A 24,147-nucleotide genomic window follows, 5' to 3' on the forward strand; every position below is an offset into this window, starting at 1 on the left:
ACAAGGCATCCTCCTATGTAACCACAGTACAACCATCAGAATCAGGGAATGAACATTGACTTATCACTATTATCTAGTCATCAGACCCTATTTAAGATTTTCCAGTTGTCCCAATAATATTCTTTTTAAATTTTTTTTATTGTAGAGACAGGGTCTTGCTATATCGCTTAGGCTGGTCTCAAACTCCTGGCCTCAAGCAATCCTCTCGACTTGGTCTCCCAAAGTGCTGGGATTACAGACATGAGCCACCACCCCCAGCCCCTTTATAATAAAGAATAATATTCTTTATTATAAAAAGATTCATTCTTGAATCATGTGCTACATCTATTCTGTTTCTTCAGTTTCCATCAACCTGGAATGATTGCTTAGTTGTTTGGTGACTTTCATGATTCTTTTGAAGGCCAGTTAATGTTCCTCAGTTGGAATTCTGTGATCTTTCTTCATGATTTTACTCAGGTTAGGTGTCATCAGCAGGACTCCATGGGTGATGCTCTGTTCTTGCTGCTCTATCCCTTCAGGTGATATTAAATTACATCATGTGATTAGGGTCATATCTGCCTGGCTTCTTCACTGCAAGATTACTTTAATAAGAACTTTGTTGGAGATATGTTGAAGCTATGTCTCTGTGTCTTAGTCCTCATCAATCTTTTAATTAATTTATTTTTTATCAGTATGGACTTATGATTTTCTATTTTATTCAATCGGTTAGAAAATCCATCATTATTATTATTTATTTTGATCCTTCAGTTGTCCCATACCTGGCCATTGGGAGCCTTCATAAGCAAGTTTCTGGGCCCTTTTAATACAATTCCATCATTCTTTGGGCATGTCCTTACTTTCTGGTACAATAAGATGTTCCAGGCTTATCTTATATTTTCTGTACATATCCCTCTTTTGGCATCACATCCAGTGCCTGAGACTTATATTTTTTACTCTTTTCAGTTGTGGTAACTAATCATACTTTGAGGGCTAATTTTCTCTTTTGGAGGAATCAACCATTTCTTCAAGGACCCTTGGTTCCTTTTAGTGAAGAATAGGATAATATTTAGAAATCAAGCATTAGGTGTTAGGTATACTTGCCACTATTGAAGTGTCATTGCTCCAGACCCTCTCACTGAACAGAGCTAGGCATTTATATGTGTGTGTTAAATGTTAATTTATGTATACATTAAAAACATGAGTTCACACCAATATCTCCAGTTCCAGTGTTCTCTCTTTCCGTATTTAAATCTGTCTTCTCTGATGGTGAGATACTTGGCTCCTGTTTTCTTCTATATACTTACTTATTTCATGAACCCTCCTGTATGTGACAAATCTCAGGCCCCTGGTGCTGGTGACCTTCTCCTCACCCCCCCGTGAGAGGCTCCACCATCCTATGCCAGCCGCTAGAGCTCCCCTCTACTTTAATGATGGCCACATCGATGTTTAAGCCAGCTTAGGATACAGTGGAAAAATATCCTATCATTTGCTATCAACCCATGATTGCAGTTTTGTTGGGGTTGGAATATGACTGTATAGTCACATACTAGGTCAAATTTTAAAAGTAACGCACACCAGAATGTCAGTATCTACATGAGCATCCTTTATTAGAGTAGCCCTGTTGGGAGTTGCATTCTCTCTCCATTGCAGTTGCTGTTTGACACTACCTCCATCTCTATCTGCTTTTAGAACCACTTTCCAAGCCAGTCCAGAAACCCTTGCCTAGCTCCTCTCCTGTTGTAGTCCTCATTAAAAGCAACCAGAGCTGCTTAAATCTCATTGGGAAAATTGTATCATTTTCATTACAATTATTTATTTACATGCCCTTCTTCTCCTCTAGACTGTGAGACCCTCAGAGCAGAGGCTAATTTCATATTTTATAGCATCCAACACAATAATTGTTAAATCCTTTAGTGAATGAATCTTGTCTTTGATTCAGTTTTCTCCAGCCTAGATGCCAGATTTAGTCCCAAATGACTCAGCTGTTCCCCAAAATGAAATTCACCCTCGAAGTATGAATATTTATGTGAATATTTACCACTTGAGAAGAGTCAAAAATATATGTCTCAGGCTTTGATGCAATATCAAGAGAGGCATTTTTGGAGTTTTGAGCAGTCTCAAGATCACAGAATATGTATATAATATCCCAAAGTATCTACTTTGAAGGTGATGATATTCTTTTGTTTTATATATATATATATGTTCATTAAAATACCATTTCATTACTTTACAGTCAGCGATATTTCATATGCATTACAAACTAAATACTTATCATAAGATTGCAGCCAGCAGAAATATCTCCCCATGTTTTATACTTCACTGATGATGATTTATGTTCTGAGTTAGCCAAGAACTGATGTAACACTATTCTCACCACTAAAGAATCACAGTACGTGTTGTTCAAAGCAATAATGGGATAATTATTGATAGACAATATCCATCTTCTGCCTCCCTATGGGAATTCTTGTTGGTCGTTGTACAATGCTTCTGTGATAGCCTCTTATTTTACAAAAAGGGAGAGATCAGTATAGAACAGAGGTAGACCCTAGGGCAGGAGAGTGGGGGGGAGTAGTGCAAAGAACAAAACAATGATCATATATGTATGTGCTTCCTCTACATGCTATGTAGCTGAAATCTTTAAAAATTAACAGCTATGGCCATCTCAACCGTGGAAAAAGTTGAACAAATGAAGGAATATACAACTTAGTATGCGTGCATATGTGTTTACAGGGCAGATGGGGAGTGGGTACGTGAAGGTGAGAGCTGCAGACCTCTTTGAGAGGGGGGCTGTCCACTTATATTAGGGTTAGAGTTGGTTGGGCCGCCCTATGTGTTTACATGGGGAGCCTTTTCATAAAGGCAGCGTGATGTCGGGACTTTTAGAAAAGGGTGAGGCTCCAGTGCTGGGCCCACAGATTCTCACTGTGTGCCTGTCCTTGGGCAAATTACTTAAGCCCCTGTGAGCCTTGGTTCCCTTATCTCCAAAATAGCATCCTCACGTAGGTATGTTGGGAAGTTTAGAGGAAATCACCTGCCAAATAAATCATGGAAATAAAAACCTATCAAAGAATTGTTCATCCTGCAATTTATGTTACATGTTTTAAAACCTCAAGATGGTGGTACTATTTCCTTTTCACCTTCTTCCTTTCCTTCCCAGTCTTTGCCCAACTTTTTTCTCCTACCAGGGAAGCACCCAAGATGCTTTCCCAGATTGCCACGCCCCATGGGAGGCTCTGGTAGAGTTCATAGAGAAGGTTTCGTAGAGAAAGGCTGAGACAGACATCTACAAGGAGAGGTTGGATATTTCTGTATTTGGAGAGAAAGCAAGGGAAAGTTCTAAGAGGAGGGCATTTCCAAGACAATTTCCCATTTAGGTCTGGAGGTGGTAGAAATATAGATGTTCTGATGTTTCTATAAAGGCTGTCAGGCCTTAATGAAGTTCCTCATGGGGCAAGAGCCACACGTGCTTATTAAGGTTGGATCCGATGTTATACCCACCCCATGGAACAAGGCGCAAACTGGAATCAACAGTGCCACCAAGTGGCACCAGGTTAATAAGCAAGTTGAAACGCGGACTGCAACCTCTTCTAGTGCTTTCCCCCAAAGTTTCTGTCTCTTTCTCCTTCTAAAAATAAGACCAAGTATATTTTCCTTCAATGAATACACCGAGAATGATCTGGGAAATTAACCTTCTTCTGGCATGTTTCAGAGTTTGGATAGAGAATACATGTTAAGCAATCAAAACCTTTGAAGACCTGCGTAAATGAGCATACCATAGAAGTTTATACCTTGGCATACGTGCATACAGGTCATTCAGAAAAACAGAGTGATGGGGACTCTGTGTGTTGGGAACTGAGAAGTTTTTCAAGATGTGTTAACCAAGGCGAAGCTCCAGGATGATAAACACTGTAGACAGTAGTAAGTAGTATAGATAATACAAATGCATCTATTTAGAAAAGGAAACCATTTATATCATTACAGTCTGTGATCTTTTCATTTTTTATTTAGAGTATTTGTTCTTCTGATCATAGAAGTGTTATTATAGCCATTTGGAAGATTTATTACTTTAAATACAATATGTTCTACATGCTATTAAACATTGTCAATAACATAAAACAGTAAGATTTTAAAGTCTACTTTGTCCTTGTCCATTCTTCTAACATTAAGAAAAGGGTGTATATTGTACTTATGCTATTGTGTTCAATTTTAGGTCTAGTTTGAGATAAGCTTCCAGCTTTGATCATTGCCTTTCCCATTCCTTTTGTTTTCTTTCTCCCATAGAATATATTCTCTTCTTCTTCCAATATCTTCCACTTTCCACGCCCCACAAAACCTGGGTTTTGGAACAGTAGGGGTGTTACCAGTCAATGCTCTAGGGCCCGTGTCTCAGTGTCCTTGTCACAGCACCCTGACTCTGCAGTACCCATTTGACTTGATATTTTGGCATTCGTAGTATTGCTTTTCTGAGAGTGAATGGTGCGGGAGTCTATAGCTTGAGCTGTTGAAAGGTCTGTCAATTCTGTTGTGCCTAACACTGTTAACACCTGAGGAGAGAAGTTTCCTCTTGCTTCCCAGGTGTGTAGGTGGGAGGGACCAGTGCTAGGGAGTTTATGAATTAGATGGCAGCCAGGCACAGAAAGAGAGGAAGGGTGAAAGGTGAGTGGGAACCCCCAGAACATCAGCTGAATGCTAACTATAACAATGACAGATATCAAAAGCAATTTAAAACAAATCTTACTATGAGGGGGATAAATAAGGGAAAAAGCTTTGATTCCCCCCTTTCTATGTTTTTAAAGAGAGGTAGAGTAAGTGTGATGTTTTGGCACTGTTCAGAATAAAAAGCAAGATAGACCCCAATAACTTGCCTTAATTTTGAATTTAATATTATAATGTAGATGATTTTTGGACTCAAGTCGTTATGTTTTAATATATCATTTTTTATTGTAGAATACACTTAACATAAAAGTTAGCATTTTAACAATTTTAAGTGTACAGTGCAGTGGTATATTATGTATATTCACATTGTTGCACAACCATCACCACCATCCATCTCCATAACTTTTTCATCTTTCCAAACTGAAACTTTGTAACCGTTAAACACTAACACCCTATTCCTCCTCCCTCAGCCTCTGGGAACCACCATTCTGCTTTCTGTCTCTATGAATTTGACTACTCTAGGGACCTCATATAAGTGGACTCATGATAGTATTTTTTCTTTTGTAACTGACTCATTTCACTTGTAACATCCTCAAGGTTCATCCATGTTGCAGCATATGTCAGAATTTCTTTCCCTTTCAAAGGCTGAATAGTATTTCATTTTGTGTATATATATATATATATATCACATTCTGCTTTTTTATTTATTCATCGATGGACATTTGGGTTGTTTCCACCTTTTGGCTATTGTAGATAATGCTGTAGTGAACATGGCTGTATACATGTTTGCTTGAGTTCCTACTTTTGGGGTTTTCTGGTTATATACCCAGAAGTGGAATTGCTAGGTTGTGTGGTATTTCTGTGTTTAATTTTTTGAGGAATTGCTGTATTGTTGTCCACAGTAGCTGCTCCATGTTACATTCCTGTGAATTATGCATAGTAGTTCCAATTTCTCCACATCCTTTCCAACACTTGTTACTTCCCCCCTTTTTTTTTATTCGTAGCCATCCTACTGGGTGTGAAATGGTATCACATTTTGGTTGTAGTTTGCATTTCCCTAATGATTATTATTATGTTGAGCATCTTTTCATGTCCTTATTGGCCATTTGTGTATCTTCTTTGGAGAAATGTCTGTTCGAATCCTCTGCCCATTTCTTAATTGGGTCTTTTGTTATTTTATTGCTGAGTTGCAGGAGTTCTTTATATTCAGGGTATCAACCCCTTATTAAATTTGTGATGTACGAGTATTTTCTGAGAGTATAGCTAAATTTAAGTGGATTGATGACTTAAGTGGATGCTAAGAAAAACTGTCAGCCTGTGATTGACTGAGGCTTGGTGAAGATAAGGGGTTCCCTCTGGGCAGACAGTCTGCACTGCAGACCAGGGGCAGAATCTTTCCCTTTTGGGCAACTACATCCTATTTCTGGAAGGACCGAGTCAGCAAGGCTAAAACAACCCCTGTCGTCTCACTGTGGCAGGTTAGGTAGGTGAGAGCATTGCCGGTAGGTGTAACATCACAGATCGTGAATGTCACCACCGGAGACCAAGTAATCACATCATGGTGGAGAAACACAAGCTTTCCATTTCCATACAAATGTATCAGCAAGTGACACATCCCAGTCAGTCCCCAACCATTTAAGGATATTAAGGTGGGTGTTTGAGAGGATTTTTTTCCTTCTATTTTTGTAAGTATTTATTGCTAAGCCCCTTCCTGGATTTGTATGTAGTACATAGTGTCATCCTCGTGTTTCCACAATGGGTGTGCCATTCCCGTTTCAGAAGAGAAACATTTCTTTCATCCTATTTTCTTCTTTTTAAAAAGTTAATGTGAAAGAAGTTGAATGAGTAAATGAGAGGTGGCACTTTGGTAGAGATGTACAATCTTATCATCTCTCAGAAGACAACATTAGCTTCCAGGAACCCACAGAAGCAAATGGCAGGATTTGTGCCTGTGTTGAGTTTTGAGCCTCACTGTGCCCAGATTAAAAAGGACTTCATGCATGGGGCAAAAACCTATCAGTAAGCACAAGCACACACAGCTAAAATGACAAACATTTATGCTGTGGGATGTGGACCTGCGTGGTCCTTAGGCCCAGGGCTAGGGAGGGATCCTGAAACAGGATTCTGAATAGAATTTTGAAAGAAGGGAGTGACATGGATTGGCATAAAAACAAAATTGTAGTTGTGGTAGGCATTTTATAGCATTATCGTCTCTCTTCCTTTTTGCTATATATGTTAACACGTTGCCTAGAAATCCATTAGGTGGAAGATTTGTTTTTTTTTTTTTTTTTTTTTATGGAGTGGAAGGCAGTAGGGAAAAGGAAGCAGTAAGATGATTGAATATGATGAACCTTTTTCTAGGGTTGGGGAATGCATGACTTTTTGAGAGGTCCTGGTGGGCCTTTCCAAACTCTGTGGTCCTCTTTATGGAGGACACTCAGTATGTCCCAGCCTCTGTCCCAGCACAGCGTAGGCACTGGAGGGGCTGTGCACTGCAGTGGCTGCTTCTCTGCTGACTCAGTTAATCTGTCACTTAAGGAGAGATGACCTGACAGCTGAGCCCCCAGCTGCCTGTGGGAGTTGGCCTGCAGCCACCTTGGCACACTCTTCCTGCACTTCCCTCTCTGTCCCTTGTCTTCCTTATTGTCCTATCACGTGTTCCAGAGGATTTTGTTGGTGGCTTCTGATAAAAGTGTCACCTCCCGTGTCATGGGTTGAATAGTGGTGGTCCCCCAAAGACATGTCCACCCACAACCTCAGAATGTCACCCTCTTTGCAGTAAGAGTCTTTGCAGATGTGTATATAGTAAGGATCTTGAGATGAGCATGTCCTGGCTTAGGGTGGCCCCTCAATCCAAAGACAAGTACCCCCACTAGAGACAGAACAGGAAAAGCCACACGCAGACACAGAGGGGAAGGCCACATGAAGATGGAGGCAGAGATTGGAGTGATGCATCTGGAAGCCAGGGAAGGCCAAGGACTGCAGCCCTCAGAAACTGGGAGAGAGACATGGACCTAATTTTCCTTCAGAACCTCCTGAAAAAATGAACCTTATCAGAACCTTGACTTTGGACCTCTGACTTCCAGAACTGTGAGAGAATGAATTGCTGTTGTTTTAAGCCACCAAGTTTGTGGTGATTTGTTAGGCAGCCCTAGCAAACCAATACCAGGAGAGTCCTGGAGGTACCTAGTTCAGTCACTTTCAATCATTAGAACTTTTTAAAAAGCCAATAACTGAATCAGAACCTCAGGGGGCTGAGTCAAAGGATTAATGTCTTTAAAAGTGTCCTGGGAGATTTTAATGTGAAGCCTGGGTGTAGAATCACAGATCTCTGCCAGATGTCCCATTTTATGGATGACAAAATCCAAGACTTAGTGAAGTTGCCTTGTGGTCCAAAGATAATTTGCAAAAGTCTTTTTGGAAGGGGGAAACACAACTCACTCAAGGAGGACAACAGAATGTATTGGCAAATTAAAATTTTAGGGGAAAAAAGAGAAAGAATTTCATTTATTCATTTCATGTTTTGGGTTTTGTAGATGGTATTGATTAAGAGAGGAAGAACTCAGCTGATTTTTCAGGGACATTTCCCCCAAACCCATTTTTAAAAGAGTGTTCATGTGTATGATAGAAGAGATGTTTTCCTTCTTGAACATTCATGCAGGTTTAAAATATTTATGATTTTTTATTAGCACCTAAATGAAGATTCTCAGTTTCCCATTCCCTTAAGAAATCTGAATAGAGTCTAGATTTCTGTACAGCAAAGGAGATGGATAATTGTGTTTGAAGTCTTGTTAGGGGTAAGCATTTTAGTAAATTAACATAGAAGATTTTATGTTCAGAGTACTTAAACATTTTTTATTTTTATTTTAAAGGCTGTCTGTTGAAACAGGACCTTGGTTTCAGGGATGTGGTATTAAATCTAATCACCCACTTAGGTTATCTGTCCTTTGGAGGCTCATAAAGATAAGGGCAACAGGATAATTGGGATATTATGTACTCTTTAAAACAGCATGATTTAGTCCAAGTAGGAATTGCTGGGGCTCTAAATTAATCCCCTGGGGAACAAATGAAAAAAATATATATGTGATATATTATTGAGGTAGTATATATTTTGGTGCTTTGATATCTTGGAGAGTCTTACATTAATCTGTCATTAATTTTAACCAGGGCAATCTGACGGTGATTAGAGCATATCTAGATAATCAGAAGCTAAAGAAGCCCACTGAGAGATTTACTTAAATGATCTAATCAGCTTTTCTTTTCATAGAAGACACAAAACTGAGGTCCTGACGACTCAAGGGCATTAACAATCCCAGGGCACTTTCCATAAGAGTCCGGGTATTTAGCCCCAGTGTCCTGGCCAAAGTCCAACTCCAGTAATGCCATTTTGCCTCCCGAAAAAGTCCCCCTGCAGCTACCAGTGGATACAGCATTATTCTCCCCTTCCTGTCCCAAAGTGTGCGGCTTTGTGTGGCAGTGGCTCTGTGTGTCGCAAATCAGATGCTTCATTTCTATTATGAGTGGCTGCGTTTGGGCTCCAGGGGCGCCGTCCCTAAGCTGCCACAAGTACACGATGGGGATATTTACATGACTCACACTATCGGGGGAAATCGCAGAAGATTTACTCTTTTGAGAACCTTGTTTTAATCTTTTGTAAAAGACGATGTTGTGATTAATAATGTAATGAGATACAATTAGATAATGATCAGATGGGAATGTAAGAATGCACATATTTATCTCTTTGTACCTTATTTGATTCTAGAGAAGGTCAGAAACAATTATCCTTACCAGTGAGATTTCTGTCTTCACCGTGGTCCAGGCCAGGTTGTATTAAAATCTGCAAAATGAACCACTTTTTAGTTTGCAAGGAAAATCTAAAGAAAGATTTAAAAAGGCTCAAAAATGCAGCACACTAGAGTGTGGGATGCAGATTCAAGGCCATCCCGGTGAATGTGATTCAGGGAGTAAGAAAGCGATGCCTTTGGCCTTGGGTGACGATTTCAGAACAGCCAACCTGGACAGCTTGACAAACTATTTCTGGAATCCTGGTTTTTGAAACAGTCGGTTCCACTTAGAGGGGAAATTTCCAGTTGCTCTAACCAGATAAGATCCAAAGAATTGATCTAACCCCTAACTGGCTGTGGTTTATGCCATGCAGTGCCCATAAAGACAATGCCACAAAAAAGGACTTTTCATGAACGGAACCGCTGCCAACTCTAGGAAGTACCTCATTTCATTTCTTTCTTGGGGGAATAAAATAAACCAAGGGAGAACTTCTTTGAGGACTTAAGGGGCAACCTGGAGGAACATGGGTTCCAGCTATTAAAAGTCATGATGAAGACGATGAGAAAATTGGAAGGGTACTGGGGGAATACTCTAAATATTTCAAGTTTTAAAGATGAAAACTTACAATGAACTAGATGATTAGCACATTTAGATATTCAAGCTTCCCTTCTTGTTGTTTCCTTCTTGGACATTAGTCTGCACCTTTTGGTGGCAAGTGACAGAAACTCAACGAAAAGTAGGTAAAGCCGAAAAGAGGATGTACTGGTTTACATAGCTGAACATAGCAGGAGTCAATGGGTCTGAGGGCTGTGGTCAGGTTTCAATTCCTCTTCCTCTCTCCTCTCTTTCCTTGTGGTGACAAGATGGCATTTTGCAGCTTAAGACTCACACTCCAGCTCTCTCAGCAGAAAGAATATTCCTTCCTCAATAGTTTGAATGAAAGCTCTGGGATTATTTGGCTGGGCCCAGTTTTGATCCGATGTTCATCTCTCTGGCCCAGGGTAGAGGGCTGGGGAAGCCACATGCAATTCAAAGGGACTGGGTCCATTTCAAAGGGGAAACCAAGCTGATGCTACCAGGGGGAGGAATATGGATGCTGGTCCGAAAATACAAACATCCATCACTGATATATAAATTATAACATGAAGGGTGCTGGTCTACACTTTTTTTTTTTAAACTTTGTAAAAGCATTCGACATGTTTGACTAAAACCATGGAAAATGTAGCATCACAGAGTTGGCCTCTGAGTTCTGTAGAGAAATTCACAATTTCAGCATTCCTACAAAGGAATATTTCAGCTTCCAGTTGAGTTCCTCTAGGGACATTGTGTTTATTACTTCATAAGGCAAAGGCAGTATATTCCATTTTAATAGGAAGTTCTTCTTTCTCATAGTAAGCCTAAAGTCTCCCCTCTTCTCCGTTGACTTTGTTCTAATGGTCCCTCTCCTGCCCTTTGGAGATAAATGGAGCAAATTTGATTTTTTCAAGATTTCCTTAGCTCTTTCAAAGTCCAATTTGTCTCTTGGCTACATACATCTACATCTCTTCTCCTCTCTCCTCTTGCTCCTTTTTGATGATATAAAGAAAGCTTATAAGTGCTTATTATCGCTGGAGGGGACTCTGTCTCTCCAATTTCATGACAATTGTTGGACATACTCGTTTTTAAGAAGTTTCTCATGTTTCTTATGAATTACAGTTTGAAGGCTGAACATAAAGAGTTTATCACAAAATGGTATTTTTTAAATAGCATTCTCAAACATTTATGTATTCCCTTTTAAAAGCTTAATCAAATTATGTCAGGTAACATAGGCCTTGAAATATTTTTTTGATGTGTTCTAAGTATTTCATAGGTTGGAGCAAATGGGGTGTGATGATCATAGTTCTGAAGTGTCCTTAAATAGTCCGTGAATATAAATATTCAGTTAAATAGAAAACTATTAAGAGAACAGTGTTTGAAAAGTCAATGTAAGAGAACAATGATTTTGTAGATAAGAATGAAGATTCTATTATAATATGCACTTGACCTAGTAAAATGAACTCTTAAGAAGGGACGTCTCATTGTTCTCTCTTGTGTTGCTATGTTTTTAGCAATGGTAAGTCTAAGCAAGGAATATAAAAACCTTAACTTTTTAAAGGAAATTCAGAGGCTTAAAATAAAACTCCTTTTATTAGTGATTCTTTGTTTGCTTCAGCCATTTACATTTCTGGATCCGCCTTTTTTTTCTTTGGTTAAATATCTTAGACATGCTTGTCTTAGAGAAGGTGTATATCATTTCATTTCCTGGTGTTTCCATTTTAAATCAGATCTCATTTAGTTGCCACATTTTGTTGTACTTCTTAACTTTTATTTTAGTTTCTAATCATTAGTGTGAATACAATTTTATCAACAATGAATTGTCATTTTTATGAGAAATAGTGAGTTCATTTCTTTAGATGGCTATTACTGTATTCATGGAAAGTTCACCAGTAAGTAGCACTTTTTTTTTTTTTTAACAACTCCACCATTTGTTTCCTGTGCCTGGTCTGTAAAAGTATGCGGAAAAGGAAATTTGACATTTTTAAGAAGCAAATATGTCTGACAACACAGGAAGGGGAAGCAGGGGACCTTAATGACTTTTATGAGTTCTCTAACCCCCGGAGAATGGAGGGAGGTGGCCCAAGTCATAGGCTTGTGCTTCACTCTCTCTTCCATTTTCCATGCAGCTTAAGGCTAATGTGGAAAGATTGATGGCCCCTGAGTTGGCAGAACTATTAGTCTCAGAGGAGGGCGAGTTGAGGATGAAGGTGTGGAAGGTTAGAGAGCAGAGAGCTAACACATAACCAGGTAGAACAGAGGTGCGCAGCTGCTGGTGGTAAGACTAGAAGGGCTGCTTGTCACATGCAATTTCTGTTGAGACCCATCACCCTGCCTTTGCTAATGTTCTTACCTAGTGCAATTTCTCTTGCAGAGACTGTTGTAGGAATAATGTGCCAGATGGAGTGGTAGTCTTATTGGGTGGAGTTATGTGCTCTTGCTAGACCCATCTGCTCACAGCCTCTGGGGCTTTTCCGCTGCAGGATTAAAGACTAATACAGAGTGACAGATGCCAAAGGGGCAATCCTCATACATAGTAGGTGCTCAGTAAATGCCACTGGATTTGCTTGAAGACACCGGTGGCGGATGGGACAGATTTTGCATGAAGAATCATGAGTTAAGACATGAATGTGTCTCAGAACACTTTCTACCCACATTTCAGAAGTAAACGACTTCCCTCCTTCACACCTTTCTTTCTTCTGAAACAAATACTTTCTGAGCACCTGCTAAATGCTTAATTCATTTCAGGCACTGTGGGTGGAAAAACAACCATATTTTTCCTGTTTTTTTTTTTTTTATTTAAATGAAGTCAAGGCTGTATACCTAATTTTTTGCTCCCTTACCCTTGCTTTCTTTTTTATTATCTCAAATCCTCCCAAAGTATTGCAAAGTTTGAAGAAAACAAAACAACACTTTTATTCATTTCTGGGTGAAACAGAATGTGTTAATCAGAAAATTGTGAGCAAGCTCATGATTTCAATACAAAACAAACCTGAAAGAGTTCTGTGTTCCTAGCAACTAACACATATGCTGTGGGTTGAATTTTTCTCTTCACTGGGAGAGGATTTTCGTCTTACACCCACTTCCATGTTTATGAAGGATCTTTTCCCAGTGCTGCGGGAAAACCTTTCCCAATAGTAAAAAGTACCATGCCTCATTATTGCACAGACTAGGTATGTATGAAGAAGAATTACTTATACTAAGTATTTATTCCAACACACATTCTCTGATACCAGTTACAAAAGCCATTTCTTTCCTTATTTCTTTTTCCCTTTTGCCTGTCTCATTCTTAAAGATATTATTTTTTTTCCTTCTTGCACAAACCACTTAATTTCCTTTTTCATACTGCTTTTTATGATCTGTCTGTAAGTCTCATCATAGAACCCAGTTTAATAGTAACTGTGTTAATTATCCTATCTTTAAAACACAACAGATTGGTTTGTTAGAACAGAATTTACATTGCATTTCCAATTATGGGCATTTATAGGTAATTGTCTAATTTTGATACAGTAAAAATCTGACTTTCAATTTTTTCAAAGTAGTAATTATTAATAGAAATGTATCTCCTAAAATCATTTTGTTTAAGACATCAACAGTGATTCCACTGAATCTATAAATCAAGTTAGAAAGAGTTGTCATCCTAACAATGATTGTACTTAACCTAAACAAAGAATATCTCTGAATTTAAAAAAATGAAATGACAGCAAAAAACAACAATGCATAATAAAGGAGCAGAATATATTTAATTAGGAAAAGTTAATAGGAACTTTCAGTTGCCTTTAAATGGTTAATAAAACTAGACTTAGAAAGGGAATTGTGTGTATTATTAGTTTTTTCTTAAGGTTGGGTTAGAGTCCTACCTATTCAATGTGACATCATGAGTTTTCTTTTTTTTATGTCCTTGGTTATTGTGTTTACTACTATTGTACTTGTTAACCGGGACCGTTTTTCCGAGAAGGAAATACCCTTGCCAGATAAAAATCAGTGCTTATTTTGGCTTTGCTGTAAAATCCTAAAATAGTATAAAAGTTTCAAAGTATTGAACAAATATGTAGAAATCAAAAAGAAAACATAAATGTATTTTAAGAAAATTGATTTAACTTCAAATTGTTTTTTGACTTCTCTATATTTAAGTATGTGCTGGTTTTCTATTTAAAGCCTCTTTCATTGCTGTGGTTTTTAAACAAGAAACACAGCAAAACTAAATAAAACGAATACCCCAAGTGAATAGAAGCTTTAACTCCAGAAATATTTAAAAGCATTTCTGTTCTGCCGTGAGAATCAGAAGGAAACTATAACCGACACTGATTTGCTAGGTTTGAATAGAAAACTTCGGTGATCTCAGCCATGCTTCTGTGGATTTCATTAAAGAGGCATTTCAGTTCCATGTTTCTGATTATTATTTTCTTATTAAACTTGATTAAATGTGTTATTCTACTGTTAGTCTAAAATATTAAGTATCTAATAACTATTAGTGATTTAATATTAATTGCGAACTTAGAGCATTAGGTACCACACAGGACAGAAGATGCAGCCTGTGTCCCTGAAGCTGCCTATGGAGCGATGTCTGAGTGCTGCCATGAATGTGACACACGAGTGACAGGAGCATGTGGGTATCTGACCAGGCAGACAGATATGGTGGAACAAGATTGGAACAGTGTGTGTGTGTGTGTGTATGTGAGAGAGAGAGATTGAGTGTCCCATTTAAATGCTGGGAGTCTTGCTGTGTCATGATCCAGTGCTCAGAGCAACAGAGCACACACAGTTATGTCACAGGCGTCCCCAGGCTGACATCACTCTAGTCCTCCTATATCTGTGGCCTCTTTTGCAACCCTTATTTCTATAGCTTCATCTTTTGCATACTCAACGTCTGCCTCTGGGTCTCCTTTGCGGCAAAACCACTGTTCTAGATTCACCTGTTGCCCACAGCTTGGCCATCCTTTTCCTCTCTGTTCTCTTTATGAGTACACTCTTCTCTAGACAAAAATGCTTAAAACATTTTTAAAAAATTTGATGTCACAACACTGTTACCCCCCAGAGACCCCGTTTTAATCCCTAGGGCTGTTGCATTGTAGTAGCAATAGGCTAGCGTAGAACCTGGACGGTTGCCCCATCCTAAATCCTTCAGGTAAGGAAACAAAAGGCAGGCAGTTTCTAAGAGCAACCTAGGCATCCATAACAGATAACTTCTAAAATCTCTTCTCTTTCTACCTTATGGCCTTTTCCTTCTTTTCCCTCCTCCCCACTTCTGTGGTTCTCACCCTGACGAGTTGTGAAAGGGAATTTTCTTAGCTCAGTGGCTAAGAATTTAGCTACATTGATTTGTCCCACTGCACTTGCTGAAATGCTAAAGGGGAAAACTTGGCAAAGAAAATATAAGTCAGTGTGATAAAATTAAACTTCACAAGCTCTGCAGCTGCTGCATACACACACGACAGGACTAGAATCTTTATCACCGACTGCTTAGACATTCCAGTTTTACATCTTTGCTCTTTTCATCACGCTTGCGTTTTGCATGTTGGGCAGTAGGAAAATAAATTTCATGATGATCACTTCATCCTGCAGAAGCAGACACATGAATTGTGTAGCTCTGTGCTTGCATCTGCAGCTTAAGTTAGCATGGAGTACAGCAACATGCAGATGATTGTCTCTAGGGCGGCGTTGCAGCTGAAAGTACAGCGGTGACCCACGTACAATCACAGCAGGGGAGAAAGTCATGCCAAATAGTCTCATTATTGAAGTGGCTCAGTCCTTATCGACTCTGTGAGGCTGAGGGGGGCCCAGCCATTTTTAGGAGCATAAACATCATTTAAAGGAAGAACTTATTAACATGCTTTGTTTTTATCCTTTTTAATGCTTCTAAGAATCTGAATTTTCTTTTATGGCTATAATATTTGCAATGCTGAGAGGGAGTTGTGCTTTTCCCAATTTTGGAGAAGTTTAGCTAGAAGAACTTGCCACAGTGCTGTATATATAAAAAAAGAAAATTTCAGTTTATTTTAGGAATTTCTACCTGTTTGTTCACTTATTTGTTCATTCAGAAACTGTGTATTAAGTGCCTTCAAAGTGCAGGGCACAGTTTAAGAGCTGAGGATATAGGATATCGCAGTTCCCCTTCCCATAGAACTTACTGTAGTGGAGGGAGACATCCCCCCAAAAAGGTAAATAGCTAATATGCCACATGGCGACAGGTGCTATGGAAACGATAAGGCAGAGTAAGAGAATGCCAGGTTGAGGGGGGCTACTCGTTTATACAAGGGTCTGTTGCGATAATCCAAGTGAGAGATGATGGGCTTTGCTCCTTGGTGGTAATAGTGGGGTGATTGGAAGAGATCATGTTTTGAATATATTTTGGATGTGGAGCCACTAGGATTTGCCTTTGGGATGTGGGGTACAGAAAATGAAGTGAGTCAAATGTTATCCTGCTGTTTTTTCTTTTTTTTTTTTGTCTGAACGATTTGGTCAGTGAGTGGTAATTCACTAAAATGGGAGAGACTGGAGGAGACAAAAAGTTTTCTTAGGGAGAATCAGAAGTTTGGTTTGAGGCTTAGATTTGAGATGTCTGTTAGATGTGGAAGAAGAGATGTCACGAAGGCAGGTGGATACGTGAGTCTGAGGACTGGGAGAGAAGTCTAGGCCAGAGTCTTGAGCAAAGAAAAGTATTTTAAGCCTTAGAGTGGTTGAGACCAACTAGGTATCGGTGTAATATAAAAAAGTACAGAGGTACAGTGACTGAGCCCCAAGCCACCCCAAGGTCAGGGAAATGAGAAACCACCCAGAGATGCTAAGGAGGATTGGCCAGTGAGTTCATTTCCTAGGGCTGCTGTAACATGGGACCAAAACTGAGTGGCTTAGAATGACAGAAGTTTATTGTCTCACAGTGCTAGAGACTGCAAGTCTGGAATCAAGGTGTCGGCAGGGCCATGCTCTTTGATGGCTCTGGGGAGAATCTTTCCTTACCTCTTCCAGCTTCTGGTGTCTGTGGGCAGCCCTTGGCATTTCTTGGCTTGAAAGTGCTTTACCCCAGTCACATGGCCATCTTCTCCATGTATGTCTTACATCAGCTTTCCTCTGTGCATACCTGTGCCCAGACTTCTCTTTTTCTCTAAGAAGACCCACCCTAACGACCTCTTCTTAACTTGTCTAAATCTGCAAAGACTCTGTTTCCAAAGAAAGTCTCATTCTCAGGTACTGGGGGGTAGGACTTCGACGTATCTTTTTTGGGGGACACAATTCAACCTGTAACAGCTAGAAAGGCTAGGCGTAGGAGAACTAAGAGCGTGGTGCTCTAGAAGCCCAGTGAAGGATGTCCTTTAGGCAGGAAAGATGGAGAAACTGAGTCAGATGCTTCTGGTCGAGCCAATAGGATGAGGACTGAAGATTGACAGTTGGATTGAGCTTAGGGAAGGTCATTGCCACCCTTGCGATGAGTGGTTTCTACTAAGTGGTGAGGATGAAAATTGGATGGAAATTCAAGAGAGAATGGAAGCAAGGGAGTTAGAGAAAGCAAATGCAGACAGTTTTTTGAGGAGTTTTGCATATAGGGCAACAGGAAAATGGGTGGTAGCAGAGGAGAAATCAGAGATTTGAAGATTTTTTTTTTAAACAATGGGAGAAATAAAAGCATGTTTATATATGAAGCAGTAGAGGGGGGAACTATTATTGAAAAAAGGGGGCAATTTCTAGAGTGATGTCTTTGAGTAGGCAAGAGGATGTAAGCTCTTATAGCCATGCAGAAGATGGCAACTTTAACAAGCCCTCCTGGAGATTCTGATGCATGGTTAAGTTTGAGAATCACTGTTCCAGATAATCTCGAGGACTCTCTAAAATTCTGTGTCTTGTGATGCCTTTTACCCCATTAGCTGAAAATGAACCTCCCCTTCTGTTTCAAATGATGATTATTGCCTAATGTGTATAAAGAATGAGTTGAGATGGAAAGTGACCACAAGTGTTACAGGGAGATGCATTGTAGGGGACAGTAGCTCTCCACCTATGCTTGACTTTGAGAGGCTTAATCAGCTGTACTGTCCATTTAAGCTACAATTTCTGCCATTTAGAAGCTCCTCTGCAGCATTGCCTGGGAGATCTGGCTGCATCTCCAGCTGCTATTTTTAGATGACCCTGCATCAGACCCTTGCAGGGTGAAGAGGGTGTCATGGGGACATGAAATATTTGTATTTGGCAGAACTCAACTGCTGTATAACAACTTAATGTCCCAATACCCAAATGCTATTATGTCAGACTTTTGTATATCAAGTTTCCTTAAAATATTATCTAGTATTTCCATTGAAACTTTCCCAAGGAAGAATTCCCAGTTTGGATTGTCTGGCCATTGTATGGTTTTATTTTGTTCATTATATATAGTAGCATAGGTTGGTATTGTCACTTTAATGTGATTACTCTTTTGACCTCCTTTTATTCTAAAATGTACAGTTACCAATGGAATGACCATACTTTCATTCTTGAGTCTATTAAAGTTTACTCTAATTTTCCTAATGTTAAAGGAGTGGAAGAAGTTGAGGCAATGGAAAAAGTTTTAATCAAAGTAGCAGCTGACTTGAATTTTAGTAAAATAATGTGGTGTGAATGAATGGCTAGGAAAGAGCATTATGCTTTTCTAGGTGTTAAAATTAATTTGAGATTATTGATTGTACATTATTTGGTAGAAAGCATGAGATTGTTAAGGTTATGTATCCATACTCTCTGAGGTTTACACTATCAAGAAGACATTCCCCTCTTCCCCCTTTGGAATAGTCAGAAAGGATTTGGATTGCCTTTCAATGCTAGAAAGTTATTTCCCTAGTTTCTCTGAACATGTCTGAGCAAATTTGGAATGAGACTTGCCCTTCAGTACTCCACGATTTTGTTAATGCTGCTTCTGCTAGTGTCATAGTGTTGACATTTTCACCCTGGGACATTCACTCAACACCCCATAGATGGAGTGTCTCTCTGTGCCCAGCACAGGTGATCCAGATGTATGAAGAGTGTATACACTGGTGGTATGGACACCCCGCAAATGACATCTGTATGACATGCAATATAATAAGCGCAGTGACAGATGCAGACACAGGGTGCTCTGGTTGCCCAGGTAAGGACAGCTTTACCCCAACTGCTGGGGGTAGTAGTCAGTAGCGAGCTTGGTAAATGGGAAGAAGCTACAGTGGAGTTTTTCTAATATGTGATCTTCTAGATATTTTATAATAACTTGTATTATGCTATTTCACATTTTTATATTTAATAAATTTTATATCCATCTATTTTATGCTCATAGACACCCAAAATACAGGCAGATCAGAAGAGAAAATCAAGGCTTAGAACCTTTGACCTGCCCATAGGAACCAAGCCTGATACCCAGGGCATCCAAATCATGGTCCAAATGTTTTGCAACCAGAGTTAAGGAAATGAACCCTATTATGTACTCGAACAATTTACAGCTTGGCAATCACTTAAAGGATGTTTGAACTGCTTTTAAGTTTTCTCAAAATTGTTAACATTTAGGCACAACTCTGATATAATAGCTTCCGGAAGTTTTAAGAAAGTTTAGCTTGAGGTTGATGACTGAGACAATTTTGTGTTTAATGTGGCGTTTGATAAGCATGCTGTAAAATAATCCTGGCTCTTTTAGAGGTTGTTATTTTAAAAATGCACTATAAAACCTTACCCATGCTGTCATTGTGTCAAAAGGAGAAGTTTTTGGCTTGTCGTTTTTCAAATATGGATTTTTCCTTTTTTTCCTCCTCTTTCCCCCTGTTTTAAAGCCTTATCTTTATAAGTGCTTGAAGCCATTTTTGTGTGTGTTTGAACTTTTTTTTTTGGTTTGCTTACTTTCATACTTGCAATGAAACTTTAATAGAACAATTTAATGCCAAGCTTAACTTTAAAGCACCTTCTAGAAGTCCGAAAGAGCAAGAATGGATAGTATCTGTGTCCTGCTGGGTCAGGGAGAACGTGCTGCTGTCAATTTCAGGCAGAATGCAGCATGGCTCCTGACCAATGTGGAAAGAACTAATGGACTATGGTGCCGGTGGCCAGGTCCCATAACCCCCAGGATGAATGTTATTCATGCTGATGGTAGCTGTTATAAGTTCTCTTTCTGAGAAAACATGCCAAGCTGATTGCAGTTGGCTGTAAAAATGACTTGAAGTTTGCCCTGTGTTCAGTTAAGTGAAGTATCTTCCAGCAAAAATAGATGGAAAGTTAGAACATCCCCCTATGGTCGTGGGGTAAACTGATGTTCACGATTATGTGATTTACTGAAGAAATCTGGAGACGCAAAATAAGTCTAGCTTTAAACTTAGTCCTTTTTGTATCATGTTAAGTTATGAGTAAATGAACAGTTCAGACATTTCTGACACAGTCTCACATGTGAACTCGGGGTTCGAGATTTTATCGGCTATTAGGGATCATTTGGACTCTTAACAGAATCTCAGATTTGGAAACTGGTTCATAATAGTCTTTAAGTCTGGTGACGTGGAGTTAAGACAAGGATCCTGCCCAGCAAGCAAGAGCGAGACCCTGTATTTACAGAAAAATAGAAAAGTTAACCAGGTGTGGTGGTAGCCTGGTGTGGTGTCTGTAGTCCTAGCTGGGAGGCTGAGGCAGGAGGATCGTTTGAGCCCAGGAGTTAGAGGCTGCAGTGAGCTATGATGATATCACTGCATTCTAGCCAGGGCAACAGAGCGATATCCTGTCCCAACTCCCCCCCCTAAACAAAATAACCCCCAAAACATACCCCCCCAAAAACAACAACCCTTGAGGCTCCAAATTGAACTACTTGATGTTTCATGGACATGCCAAAGGTCCTTTGATGCCCTCTTTCAAAGTCTTGCTTTCTTTACCTGAGATGGCTCTGTCTCACTGTTACCATTTCCCAGCCTTATGGTGGATGTCAAACAGGAGGACAATTTCCTGGGATGTCAGTTTCCTGGGAAATTGTCCTCCTAGTCAGGCATCATCTCCTTTTCCTCTGAAACCTATAACCTTGGTGCTTTTAAAAATGAGATTATTATATGTGAAAGCTCAGCATGGGATCTAGCACAGGCACTCAAGGAATCTCAGCTTCTCATCTCTTTTTTTATTTTGCCTTATTTTGTGGCCATTTGTGTAGATGACTATTTTGTTTTCAGCATTTACTAGAGTAAATTCGATCTTTTCTACTTGTTTTAAAAAAATACAGAATATATAATACACGCGAAAGGCTTTAAAGTAAATATACAGTTTAAATAATCATGAAACTAACACATTTGTCCTTGCCACCTAACTTAAGAAAGGACCACTGCATGGGGCCCTCCCTAACTAACCACACCCCTCCCTCCTGGACAAACAGCCATCCTGAATTTTGTGTTTCTGATTTCCTTGCTTTCTTTTATAGTTAATTGGCATGTGGATGATTCAGGGACTTGCTTTCTTTCTCTTAGTATTATGCTTTTGAGATTCTTCCATACCACTTTACGTTGCTGTACATCACTGCTGTCAATTTCATTGTTGTGTAGTATTCCAGCATAGAATATTTGCAATTTTGTTTTTTGCTATGACAGTGTAAGAGTAAATGTGCATGAGTTCCGATTCTAGCGAATGTCTCCAGGAGCAGAATCCCTGGGTCTGTGCATTTTCTGCATTTCTAGGTGTGATGCCATTTTGTTTTCCAAAGTGGTTGTACTCACGTATTCTCCCACTAACAGCATGTGCTCCAAACCTCTGCCTGCCACTTCTAATGTGCCTGGACGACAGACCCTGTATCACTCTTTGCATTTCCAGTTTTTAACAGAGAACTTTTCACAAATGTGGTAATGACCGATTGCCTGATCCAATATTTGGTTGAATTCAAGAATTGATTAAGTTTCCCCAGCTTCTTTGGAGTATTCTACATTAGTTTTTATGAACAAAAGGGAGCACCATGTAAGAGAAGGTCTATAAACTGGAATCAGGGATCTCTGAGTATAAGTTCTGCAACTTCCCCCTACCTTCTGAAACTTAATAGCTCCATGGTGGCAAGATATTCTCTACTGTGAAAACCAGATAATCATGATGCAGAGATATTTAACATAGTGTCTAGCTTGTGCCAGAGCTCAGTAAATACCAGCTGCTCTGTGCTTCCCATAACTCAACTCTAGTGTTAACGCAGGACTTCGGAGGTAGTTCACCGGTCTGCATTGTGATGATCCACCCAGAGACAACTAAGCCTCAGGACAAACAAAACATTTGTCTGTTTAGCCTCAGGGCAGCCTATAGCCAAGATGCTCTGGCCGATTTTAATGTGCGCTTCACCGTGGTGCGTCTACTTTGAGTCGTTCTGGGTAATTTCTTTTCATTCTCACGCTGGAGCCCCCTGACCTCTCCCATAGGCGTGGTGGCTACTCTTGATGCTAATTTGGTTGGACCTTCTGCACTACAGACTTGCCATGGAGTTGCGTAGCAGAAGCAGTTGTGTCCATTGCAGTTTATTTAACACAGGCTGCTACTTTGCACCAGACCTGTTCAAAACACTTTACAAATATTAATTCAACTCTGTGAGATAAGTACCGTTATGATACCCACTTTAGAGATGAGAAAACTGAGGCACAGAGAGGTGAAATAACGTGCTCAAGCAGCAGAGCTAGTGTGTGGTAGAGCCAACAGGTGGTTCCATTTCATTTATGTCACATCATCATTTTTGTGTCCTAAACTTTGTGTGTCGATACAGCATTGACACACTAAAGTTAAAAGACCTATAACATTGACAGCATAAACCACCTCCGCCCAAGCCCTATTTATTTCTGATGCATGAATTAACAGATTTAGAAAATTTTTTGCTAGCTGAATATTGCCTTCTTTATAACATCTCTTGAAATCTCAGAGAATTCTTCCCAGTACTCAGAATTGTAAATATTTTCCTTGAAATTATAGATCTTAAAAGGTTTGCTTGGGCTCTTTTCCAATTTTGTAGTCTTAGCTCAGGGTTATAACTTGTTACAGTGCTTCTGATAAAATTAAGAAAGCGTATGAGGTGTAAAACTTTTTAATAGAAGAAGCTTCAAAAAAACTCTCTGGTACCAATGACTCCCCCAGATATAATGAACTGTGTTGATTTTGAAATTAAGTGCATACATTTCCTGCTTCAGTGTGGAAGTTCATCTCTTTCTCAAAAGAAATGGAACTTCATTAGTTTATATTTTCAGCTTCGAAGTAAGAACTTGTTAAAAACAACTTTGTTTTATAAAGTAATGCTGAGACATTTAAATCTGTCTTTGTGTTTATATAGCACTTCTCTTGCAGTGCCTGGGTAATTAACTCTCAAGTTTCATTGAAATATTTGGGCATTTTTGGAGACTGTAATTGTACTATATGCCTTGGCGTAAATGCCAAGACATACATTTCTTTTAATCTGGAGTTTCAATAAAAATAAAATTTATTTGAATGACATTAATAGGGATCTCAGGCAGAGCCTGGCATTTTCATAGTTTTTCAAGATTCTTAGAACAATTTGGAAGAGTACATTTGTACTATGGTCTATCCCTTCATCTGTATCCAAGAGAATTTAAATATAAAATATGAATTGAAAACGACTTAAAAAAAACTTCTTCGAATTTCTCAGATGTGAAAGAAAACAGAAAAAGCTTATTCTAAAGCCAGGGGGAAAAAAGAGAACAACAATAATGCCCTCACCACTGACCGAGAGGCAGCTGTTTAAGTACAGAGCAGGATAGATGAGTATGATATGTAATGCTTGGGGGAAATTTTAGACTTGGAGTTTTCTAGATAATGACAGCTAGTCACCTACTCACTGTACAACCGACCAGGAAAAATAGTCATTAAACACACCCCCGGCCTGGATCTGCCTAAACTTGAGCATTTTTTATTTTTCTTGTTAACAGTAATGATAACAACAACAACAGACAGAAAACAAAAAACAACATACAAAGAGAAAGTATCAGTGGATCCCAGACCACCTTTGTACTTTTCCTAGTTCATTAGTTACAGTACTATTTTATGAAAAGTCAGTTGAAGACTTATTGGAGAAAAATATTTTTGCAAAAACTTCCATTTTTTCCCCCCTATCGTGGCCCATGTTGCCCAGATATTCTGAGTGTTTGGGGCATATTTGTTAAGTCCCACTTTGTCACGCTTACACACAGCCTTTCATTTTGGTTTAGCTCATGTTTTAGGCCACACCCT

General features: G+C 39.3%; 1 protein-coding gene across 5 annotated transcripts in view; it reads left to right on the forward strand.

The window, feature by feature from the left end:
* NEBL (nebulette) overlaps window positions 1-24,147 on the forward strand; it is a 328,916-nt gene that overhangs the window by 77,916 nt on the left and 226,853 nt on the right. Inside the window, exon 1 of one of the 5 annotated variants that reach the window (XM_075997583.1) lies at window positions 3,758-9,191. The exons of the other annotated variants lie outside the window; for them this stretch is intronic. Coding sequence (XP_075853698.1) covers window positions 9,136-9,191 — 56 coding nt within the window. The 5' untranslated portion in view covers window positions 3,758-9,135. Of the gene's footprint in view, window positions 1-3,757; window positions 9,192-24,147 lie in introns of those variants that run through there. 5 annotated transcript variants of the gene reach the window in all.

The sequence above is a fragment of the Microcebus murinus genome, chromosome 25 (assembly GCF_040939455.1).
Source record: "Microcebus murinus isolate Inina chromosome 25, M.murinus_Inina_mat1.0, whole genome shotgun sequence".
NCBI classification, from domain to species: Eukaryota; Metazoa; Chordata; class Mammalia; order Primates; family Cheirogaleidae; genus Microcebus; species Microcebus murinus.